This window comes from Ornithodoros turicata, chromosome 8 (assembly GCF_037126465.1).
Source record: "Ornithodoros turicata isolate Travis chromosome 8, ASM3712646v1, whole genome shotgun sequence".
In the NCBI taxonomy this organism is placed as follows: Eukaryota; Metazoa; Arthropoda; class Arachnida; order Ixodida; family Argasidae; genus Ornithodoros; species Ornithodoros turicata.
The window spans coordinates 33,131,466-33,147,951 of record NC_088208.1 but is presented as its reverse complement, the minus strand read 5'-3'; the positions used below and the strand labels follow the sequence as shown (position 1 = coordinate 33,147,951).

The 16,486-nt window shown below is 43.5% G+C and overlaps 2 protein-coding genes across 3 annotated transcripts in view; one reads left to right on the top strand and one right to left on the bottom strand.

Annotated features, from left to right (window-relative positions):
* Positions 1-13,434, top strand: part of LOC135366158 (calcitonin gene-related peptide type 1 receptor-like) — a 146,172-nt gene extending 132,738 nt beyond the window's left edge. The window contains exons 11-18 of the mRNA XM_064598815.1: positions 765-825; positions 891-957; positions 1,069-1,154; positions 2,197-2,332; positions 3,385-3,426; positions 5,953-6,098; positions 9,947-10,000; positions 13,023-13,434. Of these exons, the coding sequence (XP_064454885.1) occupies positions 765-825; positions 891-957; positions 1,069-1,154; positions 2,197-2,332; positions 3,385-3,426; positions 5,953-6,098; positions 9,947-9,998 (590 nt within the window). The 3' untranslated portion in view covers positions 9,999-10,000; positions 13,023-13,434. The remainder of the gene's footprint in view (positions 1-764; positions 826-890; positions 958-1,068; positions 1,155-2,196; positions 2,333-3,384; positions 3,427-5,952; positions 6,099-9,946; positions 10,001-13,022) is intronic.
* LOC135366159 (uncharacterized) overlaps positions 1-16,486 on the bottom strand; it is a 208,976-nt gene that overhangs the window by 126,046 nt on the left and 66,444 nt on the right. The gene's annotated exons all lie outside the window — the stretch shown is intronic.

Here is a 16,486-nt window from a genome sequence, read left to right as displayed (position 1 = left end):
GAATTGTGTTTTTCATAGACACCATTTAGAAAGGTTTTTCACAAAACTCCCTTCCCGGATGGTGTGAAACTTGCAGCACAAAGGTGTATACCGTGGGACATGAACAGCCTGTGAACTCAAGACGTGTCATCTCATTCTTCAGTGCCCCACCCTCACCTTTCACCCTGATACGCATTACCTTTTTTTTTTTTTGTAATCTAAATCATGTTAGTTTTTAATCGATCTCATTCTTCTTTCACATCTTTTCACGTCTTCTGTTATTTTGTCTTTTATTTCCTACTTCGTTTCTTTTTATTTATTTTATTTTTATTTACATCTCTTTTTCTTTCTTTCTTCTTTATATTTTTTTTTTTTTTTTTTTTGCTGAGCAGCAAACCGACATACCGTTTCGCTGACCTTTCCGCCCCTTTATTTTTCTTTGTTCTAATAAATATATCCCCGTGGGACGTGAAATTTACACGCGAAAGGTGAAGAAACAGATTACTGCGTACGGCGAGGCTTAGAGTGCGCAGATGTGGGCACCTGTTACGTGCTATACTTGATGACTTAGAGAATGAATGTATGCGTAATGCTCAAGAGGTTGCATATCAAACGGATCAGTAATCCGCTCCGCGTACGACATCTTCACTGTCGCTCAAGTATTGAAGTTATCTTTAAAGATTCAACGATGCTAACATTAGAGTGTGAAATATGCAAAGCGCGAGGCAAGAGACGAATACACCTTCCATTAGGAATTGATGGGACCGTCGTGTCTTTTCTCGCAGGTATTCCGGTAATCATTTTAGCGACATACGCGGTATTCAGAGCTATGTACGGTGATGCCAAGTAAGTCATTCGTAAAGTACTTGATTATGCGTTTCTAGGCGATATGTTCGTCTTATATTATTCAGGTGCTGGATTGAGCCCATGGATAATTATGAGTGGATAATTCTTTTCCCTGGGCTGCTATGCCTCGTGGTAAGTGAGAGAAACTAGTGCATGTGAATACATCACTTGCATAATGGCTAAAATATTTTCATAACCTTCCTATCGTTCCCTTCTCCAATGGCACTACATCTCCGTTTTCAGATGAACTTTGCATTTCTCTGCAACATTATCCGGATTTTAGTCACAAAGCTTCGAACTGGAAATATGAACGAGCCTTTGCAGTTCAGGTTCGTAAAAGAGATATAAACTATGTCTTAAACGCACTGGGAAGCGTAACACAAAAATGCTATGCTTGATAAGGCTACACACAGGTTGTCTTTTTTTTTTTTTTTAATACAGATTTTTCATTAAAAAACTATAAGGGCTATAGACATGCTCTTTTCACGTCTATCATCTCTGGGCCGGCGGACGTTCTTCAACCGTCAAAGGAATAATTACCTAAAAATTGTTAATTAACATTTTAATTATAAAAGCTACGAAGTTGTCCCAATGAGAACATCCGTTCCTTTCGGTGACCTGATATCGTAGCCGTTTTCAGAACAAAAATCCGTTCGGTAGGACGTACGCAAAAAAATTCGTGAAGGAACACCTTTTTTTTTCTTTATTTTGTTCATTGCGCATCTTCGGAGACGCGTCTTTCCTTCACCATCAATGTGAGAGGGTGAAGGAGCCTCATCCGTCGAAGATGCCGCCACAGTGCCGCCTCATGCGTCGAAGATGAGCTTTAACTTGCGGAAACAAAACAAAAACACATGTACTGGGTGACGCTATCGGAACTGCCCTTAACTTGGGTTGCATTTTCTGTTTTCTTTTAATCTTTTTCCAGGACGCAAGAGGCAACAATGTGCACGGGTCTCCGAAGATGCACAATGAACAAAATAAAGGAAAAATGGTGTTCCTTCACGAATTTTTTGCGGACGATCTACCGAACGAACTTTTTTTCTGAAAACGGCTACGATATCACGTCACCGAAAGGAACAGATGTTCTCATTTTGACAACTTCGTAGCTTTTATAATGAAAAAGTTAATTAACCATTTTCAGCTAATTAGTCATTTGACGGTTGAGCAACATATGGCCAAGAACGTCCGCCGGCCCAGAGATGACAGAATAAAAAAAAACGGCATGTCTATAGCAATTATAGTTTTTACTCGTAAAATAAAAATCTGTATCGAGAAAAAGAAGACACCCTATAGACCATTTACGAGCTAGCGATACTTTTTGTTCGTGTGATTGTATACGTATGTGATTGTGTCATCTTTGTGATGCAGGAAAGCTGTGAGGGCAGTGATTATTCTCTTCCCGCTTTTCGGAACGCAATTTCTTCTCGGCGTGTACCGCAAGCCACAGCTCTGCGGTGCCTGGGAAGTCTACCAGTACTTTAACCGCACAACGGACGCGTTGCAGGTGAGTTTATTAACGCGTTAAGCATCAGAGTCCTCGCTAGGCAAGAATCGCTGATTAGCTGATAAATCAGCTGAATTATCTGCTGACAAGCTGATAATTACAAGCTGATAATCAGATGAATTAGCTGATATTAGTTGACAACCTGACTAGGTACTCAAAGAAATAGCTGATATTAGCTGACATTGGCTGATCTTAGCTGAATTATCTGACTACCTGATTAGCTGATGCTGACTACCTATTCAATGCAACTGCCTCCCGATCAGACCTCGGCAAAACTCACTCACTCACTCTCAGTTCGGCCAATGAACTGAGCGTGAGTGAGCGAGCAGATACTAGTGGAGTGGACAGGGAGTGAGCTTGACTGAGCGAGTCGAGAGCTGTGCGGCTTGTGAGTGAGCCTGAATGAGTGAGGCAGAAGACTGGGCGGGTGGTGAGTGAACTTGAGTGAGGGAGCGCTAAAACTGCCGAGGTCTGGTCGGCAGTGGTAGGCAGTGCAGCTGTGGTGGTCGATTGGTTCGGACGTGTCTGCCATGGGTTATGAAAGCTGTGCGAACGAGCGGCGGCGAAAGAAGGCTGAATCGGAGGAAGCCCGAAAGGCTCGTTTGGCTGCGTATGCTATCTTGCGATAACGCTGTGTAAGGCTATGTGAAGGGTCGTGTAGCGTTTGCGAAGGGTCATTAAAGGGTTGTGCAGCGTTGTGAAGGGGTGTTCCCAAAGGGCTCACAAGTTTTAATGCTAACGCATTTCTGTCGGATCCACCATTGGATGGACCATGTTTTTATGGGATTAGGTATTGCAACAAACATAATGAGAGCGGAGCCGATAACCTTATACATAGCTCATAACAGCATCAGAAAACATGCTGCGTTTCTTTTTTCTTACAGTCTTGACTACTGTGTCGTGATTACAGTGTTGACCTCTTACAGCATTGATCTACAAACTGATCAGAATCGCTTTAGATCAGATCTCAACATTATTTTTGCTGTCATATCGTCGCTTACGTGTTCTCCGAGTGTGGAAATTTGTGATATTGTACCCTTTTATCTTTTCAGGGCTGTTTCGTCGCCCTTCTTTTCTGCTACTTCAGTGGAGAGGTAAGAGCGCTCGACAAATCTTTGCACATCCTTCCAATTGATCGAATGATTGATCGATTGATTTGAGAGGGAAAACCATCTTACAGTTGAGCTGATTAAAACAATTAAGGTTACGCATTTCTTAACGTAGATCCATCCAGGACGTCAAATTATGCGTATCACGCTTCACATTTATTCTATATATTTCTATCGGTCTCAAGGGTTCGCCTTTCGAACTGAAAATGTGAGCGAACGGTAAGCTCAAGCCTGGTTCTTCGCGTGCTGCTTCACGAAATGAAGTGTCGCACTGAGATGACGCATACCATCAACCCCACGCATCTCACTTCGATTGATTGACTGATTGATTGACTTGGGTTCTACGATATTGTGAATGAATCGTGAACACTTTGCGGTCTAATGAAGCCCGCTAGTGGCTTGAGGATGGCATGCTCAAATTTACTGGGTTCCCGCAATTTCATCTCGCTTATATCTATTTATGTGGCTTTTATCAATCTCCTGCGACAGGCATTGCTTCCATTGCTTCCGCCAGGTGGACCACTATGTAAGGAGAATGTCGAATTGGGGAAGTAATTTTCTCCGGACTCGGCGTTTACTCCGCGTAATTAAGATGTAGGTCTCCAGCTTCAGAGCGCTCTAGCTGGAACTGGGGGACGCTGCTAAAGCTTCTGATCATGCGCGTGTGAGGTTCACTGCTCTCGAAGCGCCCTGCGTGTGCTCAAAAGTTTTCCGAACCTTCCACTTTAGCATGAAAAAGAACGGAAAAGCTGCAACTCCTCGCCATCTGCTGAAGCAGCTTTACCTGCTTAAGGAGAGTCAGAAGATGCTTAATCTAACGGAAGAGTGGAATAGCGCAATATAAGGCTGGAGATATAAATAACGACATACCGTCAATATAACTTCGTAATTTTGGTTTGGCATCTCTAATTTGGTGTTTAACGGAATAGAAAATGTGCGAGGACGATCACACGAAGTTTCCAAAGAAGTTTATAGCCTCATATTTCAAATTGTCAGTATTACGCTGTTGGTATGTTGACCTATAGGTGTTCTCTGATGTAAGGAAAGCGTGAAGATGCATGCGGTATTGGAAGACCATTGGTACTAGGGAAAAGTACTGTGTCGTACTCTACAGCTGTACAGGTTCTATGTAGGGTTCTTCTTACCTTTTCTGGGTGCAACTTCATACTTCAGCTAGTCGTACTTCAGCTATTTTGCGACGCATTCCCAGTCGGTTTCTATCGTTCGCAGTGGAATACAATGACCAAGAAACAATTCCGAGAGAGCACCCTTGAACAACACTGTCAAATATACCCAGGATTTTCAGCCTCCTTCGCTGTGATAGCGAATAACATAATGGTCATTATCATCATACTCGAAGCATGCCAGAAATGGCAATCATAAAGCACATAGATATGTGGTCAACATCTTTGATATCTAGTTCTGTCACCTCCCAAGCAGCACAATGTACTGAAAGTCGAGTGCAATAGGGGTGGACGGGTGGGTGGAAGGCCTTGAACAGACTCTTGAAACTAAAGAACATTGATAAGACACATACCGTCCACCCCTATTGCACTCGACTTTCAGTACATTTTGCTGCTTGGGCTTGTGAGGTCACTATCATGCACTCCTGTCTTTACTTCAGTGATTGTCTTACAAAAGTGCCGTATCAACATCATAAAATAAAAATATGGGAAAGAGAGAATGCCTTTATCACCATAAGTGAGTTGTTTACTTTTCTTGCCTTACTGCACAAGGTGGCGGAAGAGTACTAGCATGCTTTGTGCAGTTAGTTAGATGATGATTAGATGATTAGGGAAAAGGTGCGCCTACATTTATTAATACAGCCCACTATTATTTCTCACACACCCTCATGACCCTCAATACTTGCTCTCTCCTCTCGGCTAGTGTAAGATGACGCGCGGTAATGACATTCGCTGGGAATGCCATTCAGTTTGCCGTGTGACAGGGGTAGACATTGTCATTCGCCTCGTGTGAAGGTGGCTTCTGAACCCTGTTCATTAAGAACTCTTGAATGACTCTTGAACTCTTCTATGATAATTGTGTGTATGGTTTGAATGAATGAAATAAATTATTGATAAATGATAAATAAATGAAGATAAACATGACCCACTCAGCAGCACATCGGAACTTCAAACCTCAAAAGCGAATACCCACCACGCTTTCTGTTCTCTTTTTTTCTCCATACCGTTCGCTCGCTTTATTCTTTCACACGCGCACCCAGTGATGGTTCTCCTGCCATTAGCAACCGTGCTAGGCCCCAACTACGTCCAAATGATGCCTTGTAGTGTTACTAAATTTCCCTGTAACAAGCGACCGAACATCCCCCACTCGCTACTGTGTTGCAATACTTCCTGCCTTCTTCGGCGAAGTGAGACTTCCTAACGAGGGCCGACGTACTCTTTGTGGATTGTTGCTTTAGATTATATCGCGGTTACCGACGAAAGGCGGTACGAGTGGTACATCTTGCACGGAGTCCGATTAATGATTCCTTTTCTGGAACCCCCAAAGATTCAGACGCACGTCCTGCGGTCGATTGACCGGATGAAGCTCCGCTACAAGATGTCCCGAGAAAACAACAGCTTCCGCCGTTCCACGAGGACTAGCATTCGCCTCTATGCCTTTGGAAATAGTGCCGAGGCAAACGCAGACACCAGGTAAGCCTACCATTTTGTATCACAAGTGGCCCTGCGTAAGTATACAATACCGTTAATACCGAAAGTTTCATTGCATAAATCTATATGTGTACGGAGTAGACAGACATCATCTTGTATGAGTATATGTGAGAGCACGTTTGTGTTCTCCTAGATAAAACAGATACGTGTAAAGACGGACCGCATCTTGTGTTACAGAATATTGCGAGGACATGGTTATGTGGTACATTGAGCTTCCCCAATGAAACACCCCATGTCATAGTCATCATTTATCCGTTGTTGTTGCTGTTGAGCTTGAACGCTTGCACTTGCCTAACCGGGAAATAAGCCATGACGTCGTCATTCATCATGTTGCTGCACTTGAAGAGATAAAACACGACGGACTGAAGAGTGGCGCTCACATACCGGTATGTCACATACAATCTATCTTATCCGGTGCCAGTTAAACCTGCGTCAATACGGTTAAATTTGTGCTTTTGCTTCTATGCCAGTGCTATGCCAGTGCTATGCCAGTGCTATGCCAGTGCTATGCCAGTGCTATGCCAGTGCTATGCCAGTGCTATGCCAGTGCTATGCCAGTGCTATGCCAGTGCTATGCCAGTGCTATGCCAGTGCTATGCCAGTGCTATGCCAGTGCTATGCCAGTGCTATGCCAGTGCTAAGCCAGCGCTATGCCAGTGCTAAGCCAGCGCTATGCCAGTGCTATGCCAGTGCTATGCCAGTGCTATGCCAGTGCTAAGCCAGTGCTAAGCCAGCGCAAAACCAGCGCTAAGCCAGCGCTAAAGCTGAGAGGTGCAAACTGGCCATTAAGATTCGAGGCCGGTAATAAGCCGCCGTGACTCACTGGCAGCACCAGCTTTTTTTATCCAATTCTTTCGTTTCATCTTCCAGCTCTAGGAAACCACAGGGAATTATGTTTGAGCATAAAGAGTACAAAGGGCTGTCAGTCGTGCTTCTTCAATAGTGTATTGTATAGCCTTTGTATGGCCCGGAGAGCACTCTTCAGCTCACTGCACTTTTCTTAAGTAAGGACCACCTTGGCAGCTGCCTTCACAACAAGAAATAGAGCATTCTACTCATAGACTATATGTTTTATATATTGTAAAGAAGTGAATCGTGGAGTCGTAGTTCCAGACGATGATGACAGTGATCATTTGAGATTTTATGGCGCACAAGCAGCTAACGCTATAGTGCACCAAAACTGTGCTAATTATGACTGTGGAAAATCAGAACGATTAGGTTTAAAAAAAAAGGTTACAATTACTCCCCCTGGCCCTGAAATTAGTACCTCGACTTCGCACAAGCATTGTTTCATTTAGTCCATAACATATGTGTACAATGTGTACAAGGAGAGTCATGTCCGAGATGAAATGTAGAACACCCAAAAACAGCACTGAAGCTTTCCAAGTTTATTATGTACAAGCTTTTGCGTGGTGGACTACACTTCATGAGGTACGTACAGGAGAAGTAATACGCCTATACAAGGATATATCAAGTTTACAAAGAGTACCTATTGTAAACTCTATAATATATACTTGTATGAGCGTACCACTTCTCTTGTTCATGATTAAGCGTGGTTCACCACGGGAAAGCTTGTACATACAGTCAAGCCTCGTTAATATGACCAAGACCATTCCCGCGGATTTTGATTATAAAGCGAATTAACCCATTAACGAACACCACGCGTTACGAGTCGTACCGTACCCTTATACGTGCGCCTCGAACAGTAGAAAACTACATAAGCTGGATCGTGGACACCGTAGATCGTACTATATCTAGGGATAAACCTCTCTTGGCCTAGTCGGCGATGTCCTGGTGAGAACTTGGTCGCTCCTTCAATCTGACGCATATCCGGCTTCTTCATCCCAGCAGTCGCATCTTCTCAGACATGGTCGATGAACGCCGTATGACAGCAGCAGGTTCAGTGACCAACGGTCATAGGAGCGAGGGTAAAGTACGCGTGTTCTTCCCTACACTCTTAAAAATAAACTTCACCGCATAGCACGCTCCTAACCCATAATCTCGAATGATATCGTTATCTGCCCTGATTTGTTGAAAACGGGAGGCGTACGCCTACCGTTTTCAACAAATCGGGGCAGATAACCATATCATTCGAGATTATGGTTGGCTAGGAGCGTGCTATGTGGTGAAGTTCATTTTTAAGAGTGTAGTTGTGCTGAAAATACCGGTCATTGTCATATAGACGAAATGTCGTATTAACGAAGAAGAGTTACATGCGGGGGCCATTGGGAAGGAACAGTTCCCGAGAAAAAGAGTCATAAAGCGGGAATGTCGTATTATTGAGTGTCATATTAACGAGGTTCGACTGTATTAAACTTAGAAAGCTTCAGTGTTGTCTTAGAGTGTTCTACTTTTCATTTAGTCCCAAAGGGATTAATGGTCGTGGGAATGCATGTATCCCCCAAAAGACTAAACTTACTCCTTTCTTCTTTTGAGTATACTTATGTGTGGTTCCGAAAGCTGACTAAAATTATAAGCACGCGTATGTAATGAACACACCAAAGCACGAAACAAACAAAGATAGCTCACCTTATCACAGTGTTCACGCACAGCCGATTGCTCGATATCAGTGCCAGGCGGGAATCTTCCGCAAATATTGGCTCGCTGTCTGAGGCTTTTAGCCCAAATACATCGGGGTTCCCTAATGAGCACACACACTATACGTCCGGCTGTTCAGACCAGAAAGTTAGCGTTTCGCAGTTATGCCGGAAGTAATAGTAAACTGTATGGGAAGCACTGCTCGGAACCGAAGAATGACCCACCTATAGCATCTCATTCATGCGTTGCCTTCCTGCGCACTGCTGATGAAGTCCCAGTAAGGCCGAAACAGCTGTCCAATGTAGGCATGGCGACGTTTGAGGTATAAACTAATCGCTTGGATGCTCGACGATGCGGTAAAAAGTAATGCGCGAGCCGTGAAATCATGCATAGCGTGTTAATGCGGCGATGGAGGTTACCGGAAAGCGTCCTAAATACGTTGAAGAGTTACCATGGTGAAGCAGCATATAGTGAACGTATATGAACGTATATATTTGAAAACTGAAATGAAAGCGCGCTGCCCTCAGAGGGCTTTTCGTAGAATAAAGTAGTGAATCGTGTAAATGTACTCCAATTACCATTACCATTTTAATGATTATTTCTGAACTAGACCGCTAGGTGGATTTTGTAAACCGTCCTTCCCACATTGTTCGTCATGTATTATGACTGAATTTTTTTTTAGGTGGATACTTCAGTACTACAACTTTCGTAAACAAAAATATTCCACTCCTAAACAACTCATCAACGTACACGCGTGTGCACGTGTTCATAATGTATGTAAATTGCTTTCTATACATTCCCTACGCACTGAAATATGTGCTGATGAACACATGAATCTCATACATCTCGGTTCTGGTCGTTAGAGGCCGGCAGATCACGTTATATTTTTCATGCGCTGTTACGGGGTTCTACGTTTGCATAATTGACAAATGTTGGTGCTGTCTAACGCTTCTTCCCGGGCTATGAATTTGTGATGAATGAAACAAGTGACCATAAGAAGTATCCGCGACAGTGAGAACGTGAACACGATTGATGATGAAGGATGGTGTACTGCTAAGGGGACAGAATCTTTCCAGGAAATCATTTCCCCCAGATTTTGCAAGCATGAGCCTAAAAATATATATATATGCTCGGAGATATGCTCAGAAACGAACATCTATCAACATATCTCAATTTACAATTTTCTCTGCTGGATGTGATGGTTATGGCATTACGCTGTGATATGTGCCTGATACCTCACCCGCATGATGCCGAATAATTTTATGTGAAAAGAACGTTGTCCATCTTTTCAGGGTGGAACCAGTGAAGGAAGTGCCATCTGGATTCGCCCCTTGTTCACTGTGAAGGTTGTTTCCATTATGTTTTTTCTCCGTAGAGCCTCTGAATAAGAGTTCCTAGAGTTCCTAGTGTGGAAACGAGAAGCTGTGCGAAGCCCCACATTCGAAATCAACTATAGCTTTCGTAACTTTCACCATAACCACGACATTGATTTGATTCCGACTGGTTTGAACAAAGTTCAAAACAACATCAAACTGCGACTTATGCATTGTGAGGAGGAATCACAACATACGAACACAAGAAAGTTCAAAAGTAACACAAACGTTAAGCCGAGATGTCGATCCTATCTTGCATAGAGACATAAAATAATATCCATAATGAAACCCCCAGACTAGGGGATAATGTTTGTGCAAGAAGAATCTTCGGTCGCATAACAATACGGCATAATACAACGATGCAATGGCACAATTTATAAATCACTGCACAAGAATAACTTTAGATTGTGTCTGAATAAAAAAAAAACTTTTTTGTAAATATGCTGGCAGAGCACTCTGTATCTTGCTACCTGAATATCGCAGAGGAAGTAAGCTATGCATAACTTTCGGTTGGCTCTCTACAGCTGTGCAGATACCACCTCCAATCCAATCCACTCTACCATCGAATTCAATGTATCATCCAACCCAATCCAATCTACCATAGAACTCAATCTATCATCCAATCCGATCCATCATCCATTGTATGTGTGCGTGTGCGTGTGCAGATAGTTTTCTGTGGTCACACTCTAATTGCAGTTCAACGCTATGTATATCTTCTGCAGAATGTGTTAAGAGCTGCACTCCCACTTCGTCGTGCCTAGAACATACAGGGTGTTTCACGAAAAATGAGCCGGAGCTTTAAAAAAAAAAAAAAGATTCGTCGCACACCAAAAAGACGGACTGCATAGTGTTGCCAGTGGTGTGGGGGTACTCAAACTATTTTTGTTTTGTAACTAATTAATTTATTAAGTGAAATCAATTAGTCAGTTTTTTTAATTATAAGGATTAGAGCTAAAATGTCAATGAGAAAGTTGTAGCAGGCGATACAACGACACGAGACCCGTTGCATTCCAACTTTGTACAGTTTGTACTTTGTTTGACTTACAAACAGGTGAGTGGGTTACCTAGGAACATGTCTAAGTCTGTAACGCTCCAAATGGCTGCTAGCGTGTTACTCTGAGGAATGAACGCGCCGGAGGTACGACTGGGAGGTACCCGGGTTCGAATCCCGGTGCCGGCTGTGCTGTCTGGGGTTTTTCCTGGGTTTTCCTCAGACGCTTTCAGACATATGTCGGCACAGTTCCCTTAGAAGTCGGCACAGGACGCACATTCCCCCAGGGCGTCAGTCGTGACGTTGCCCACATACGTGAGACCGACAACGGCAAGCCCTATCGCCATCACCACCACCACCGAACGCGACGGGGCATGTTCCGTAAACTTTTCTCCAGCACTGTACCTCTAATGAACCCTTTATTCCCGGCTCCAAAGACTTAACTTTCGGGTTCGCAAAAGATCGACGCGGGACCTTTCGCGGACGCGCGAGGAGCGCTGTATCACAGCGCTCTCGACCTTCCTGTTATCGAACCAAGGCCAGTCACAGTTCTTATTGACATTTTGGCTCTAATCCTGATTATTAAAAACTGACTAATTCATTTTACTTAATTAATTAATTACAAAACATAGTTTGAGTATCCTCACAACACTGGTAGATAACACTATGTAGTTCGTCTTTTTGGTGTGCGATGAGCCTTTTTTCTTTTTAACTTTGGCTCATTTTTCGTGAAACACCCTTTATACACGTGTCTCGTTGCCTTGCCAGTCTCGTTCTGTTACTGAAAGGACCTCCCGCCTGTAAAGATTGGAGCAATAACGGTCTGTATAGTAATTCACAGTGATCTACGAAATACGCTACATCACTTCTGTTCACAAGGTGGAACTTTGAACCAATGCATCTCAAATCATCATAGCTCGCCCACTTTCAAATTCCAATTCGCCAACAGAAATACGTGAGGGTTCAAACGGGTAAAATGTTACATGTAAGATATGTTCCGCGGAGTTTCAGAAATAACGCTTTGTTAAGGTTATCTTTAATGATTGGACGGACGAAAAACTAAACGAGTTGACACAAGCAGCATATACATTCGACAGAGAACATAGGATGGATTTTGACAGCACATTGGGAGTGTTGATGCGACAGAAAGGCACACTCTAGCCACCGTAAAGGAAAAGGACACTCAATGCGCTGAACAGGGATTTCCAGCTCCCTTCTGCCTCTTAATACCAATATTTGCGATGCTTCTGAAACGGTACGACGGTTCTTCTAGACCGGACCTCAAGAATGTTTATTATCGGGAACCTATTACGTCGAAAGTGTATTAAGGCCCATACAGTAAGCCATCTAGCAGAGAGAGTTGATTGTTATTATTATTATTAAGCTTTCTTTCTTTCTTGGGGCCTTTGAAAACAGTGAAAACAGGTCCAGCAGAGGTCTATAATGGTGACTGCAAAGTAATTTTTCGATGATTCCTTAGTGTATCAACGACCTTCCCGTGGCAAATAAAAACAATATCAGCATTCATAACGAAAACTTTTTTATTCGTTATCAACACTAATTAGCCAAGACACGCCAGTTAACACTAGGGACATTTAAACTTCGCAGTATTATGATAAACAATATGCTATGTGAATGGCCTAGTGATCTCTATGTTATAAATTCATTTGACTCAGTGCAAGAACTATACATAGATATCAGAGTTTTATCCTCATATCTGCACTCTAAGATGAAAATTAGAAAGCAATTACAGCAATTTACTTGATCTTACCACTTTCCTGGCATCAACCCCCCCCCCCCCCCCCCCATCCAACACTACTAAAACTTCTCTCCAAAGTGGGCAAATGGTTAGGTTATGGCAATGCAAAAGGTCAAAAATTTTGCTTAGAGTCTGGAGAATGTATCTCACTAATCGTGCCTGACGAATACTACCCGTCTTTTCGACTTCGGCGAAGAAATTCTCACCTACTTAATCTACTGTTATCCGTTTTGGAATCTTTACAGGTTGTAGCCATCTTACCAGCCACCTGCACAGAGGATCTCAGTCGGAAATGACAGGGAATAACAATACTCTACCACAATACTCTGATGTAGACTAGACGACATTGAGGCTGCTATTCAACGTCTGCGACTGTGTGTGTGTGTGTGTGTGTGTGCGCGAGACCTAACACCACTGGTGTCGGATGTTGAACAGAAAACAATGCAACACTGTTCTGACTGACAAGTGAATGAAGAAGTGCGTTCATTAATCTTTTCGCCTCAACGACCCAGGAATTATTATTACCATATTTTCACCTCGTTTTCCTCATTCATCGTCGCTCCATGTATTTGTTGGCCTTGTTTTCAGTTCTACCGCTACGATCATTGTTACCTCCTTTCAGATCAAGAGAAAGTTGTATGACAACATCATTCGAGTATGCCGAAATAAATTATTGCATCGATGAACATTTGTAGTTACATAAGCGTGATGAAAAGTGACTGTCCTGAGGCTCGGAACACACAAGGTGACAAACACAACACAAGCTTCAAGGAGCCTAAAGAAGTGTTTCAACGACAGCCATATTTCAACCTTAAAGATGCATCACCGGATCCCATGAACTCCGGTCTGTATATCATGCTAATACCCTGCCGCGTACATCGAAAATCTGAGTGACGGCTACGCTGATGAAACCACCATCTCTTGTTTTAGCTTCACTTCGCTCGAGTTACAGCTTAAGTAACGAGCGCAGAAATTTCCACGGGGTTTATTATCTAAGCCATCTTGGGAAAATGTGTCGAAAACGGTGTTGCTCTTGAGGGCCAAGACACGGTGGCGATTTATCTCTTTTACAAGCAGGGTAGAATAAAGTGATTTATCGACGCTTACGAGAAGCACGACAAAGGCAAGACGCGTTGCTTTGTTTTCTTCGCTTTAAATATGTATATAAATATTTTTTTCCATTCATCTTCCGTGCATGTGTTGCGTCAAGTTGAGAAATAATAATTAGAGACACTTTCAAGTTGAGAAATATATATCTGAGACACTTTAAAGTATTTCGTTATAAACGCGAGTGATTCTTTATCTTAATCGTCACTCTGATTTCACGTGGCTTCCCGCGGTCACTTGTGCAAGTATGCAAGTGTGTGTTTTCACTGTGCAAATTGTACGAGTGCATGTGTTTGATCGCAGTCCCTACTTAGTCCCTGGCCAATTCCAGTCCACCAACTCTCTGCCCTCAAAGCTCTTTTTACCTTTTGGAACGCCATAGGACTTCGATCCTTATTGTGGAGGGGCTCATTATTTCATTCCCCACATCACCATCAGCAACAGGGTAGAGTATCGCCCCTAGCGATGAAACTTCCCATCGTCGTCTCAAATAAAGTTGTTGTTGTTCTTGCTTTCTCGGGGTGATTCTCATCGGTTGAGCTCCCTTTCTTTTCATCTCCTTCCCACATCCTTTCCTTCTGCCCCTTTTATTATCTTGATTTCATTCTCATTGGCTAAACCAGTTTAAGGGTACTGGGGTAGCCAGTTCGAGCCTGTTGCGACGTGCTACGTCCCCATTTTTCTGTACCATCACCACCACCATTAAGAGTACCACTTCAGAAGGACACGGGTATGCAATTTCCATGCAGCATGGTGAGGCGTGTGGGGGAACATTATCGCGACATACTCGAAGAAGACATTGTTGATGTGGCAGATTTCGTGAATGGAAAATGGGACCTCTAATTTATAGTGGTGGTGAGCTGGATGTCAAAAAAAGGATTCGTACAGTTGCCCCTCTGTGCAGGTAAGCATCATGTGACGCATTCATGTCTTTTTATATACAGTTGATTGGGACAAAAATATAATTTCAAATACTTTGCACCAATGATATTAGCCCTGGTGTGCTAAAGGGAACTAACTGTTAAGGGAGTACAGAGGGCCATCCAAAAAAATTCCAGATTAAGACGTCTGATGAAAGTGTGTGTTTCATTTTACCGAATAGCGCGAAAGGTTTTGATGTGTGCAATTTGTTTCCCAGAAAAAAAAAACTCACATAAACATAGCTCCGCGCGTTCACCCTTAACGCGCCACTCGCGGTATATCGAGGAGGAGAAGGGATGATGCCACGTCACCGATGACGTTACAGGGTCCACGCGTTCTGGCCCGCCGGTCAGTGGGGATCAGCGCCTTGTCCCTTTGCAGCCGTAAACCAGTTTTGCCAGTTCTCCCGAAGAATTGGGGATAGAAGGAGCGGCCGAATCATGACCGAGCCAGGAGCAATGCTTTTTCAGAACCCCGAACAGCCGAGTAGCAGACAACATTTCTCTGGACCAATCAGCGAGCGTGATCCCTGTAGCGTCAGCGCGAGGTCCCAAGCAGATCACAGGCTGGTACTGCTCTCCACCGCCGTTACGCACGGTCGCTTTTTGCGGCGTACTTTAAATTAAATTTCTGCGATAATTACGACTGTGGTGTGAATTACTTCGCATGGTGCATCTTACTGGCCTACTTAACAGTTTTATAGGAAGAAAACAGTGTTAAAAATGACTTCTGTGCTACTTTAACAGTGCGGGAACCATGGTTGCAAACACGCATAGCTTGGGCACTCTAAAGCGATGCGTTAAAGCTTAAAACGGAACTTGCCAAAATAACTCGCTCTCTCGAGCAGCTCTCCTCCCTACTATCTGTGCATGACGTAATGAACTGCATGTATTAAAGTGCCACAATATGTCATGAGTGTCTTTTCACGGTCCCAGTGTTCTGCAGAGACGTGGAGTATGCGAAGTGTACATAACTACACATTATGCGTGGTGAGATTGTGTTGCTTAAGAATGACAAACTATTATGTGTTGTACAAACTCCGGCTGGCTTATACCTTTTCGTACTTGAAAATGTATTTCGCTTTGGAGTCCGGTGTTTTCACTGCTTTCACCTATATACCCCTGCCGGACATTAGGATGCAGGATAATAAGGCACGCAAGCTGGTGGACGGAATCCATTGAAGGCGTAGACTGAGCTTGCTGCTTGGTGTTGTCTTTTGTCTGTCCTTGTTCGCCCAAGCTCAGGCTTTATCTTCAATGGATTTGCAAAACAGGCTCATGTCTGACTTTTTTTAGGTACCCTAACAAACTTCCGTCCTTAATGACTTCGTCCCTAACAAGTCTCGTCCTTATCGCACCGTTGGAAGCGTCATATATGAAGGATAAGGACAAGGAGGACTACAGCGATAATAGTGAAACGTGAAAAAGCTGCAGGACAACGATGAAGATGACACCCCAAACGACGAAGACACTGGATAACGGCCACTGCTCCGAGGAGGAGGAAGAAGAAGACAATTCCAAGATGGTGGGCTCTCTGGCCCACCATAGTTCCAACAAATGTTAGACACTGGAGGTAGTATTGTTGCGTCTGAACGGTTAGCCCCCTGCTTGCCATCGCCACATGGCCAGTGGCCCTTATGGACAACAGCTATCACTTGAGAAAAACAGAACGAGGGAAATGC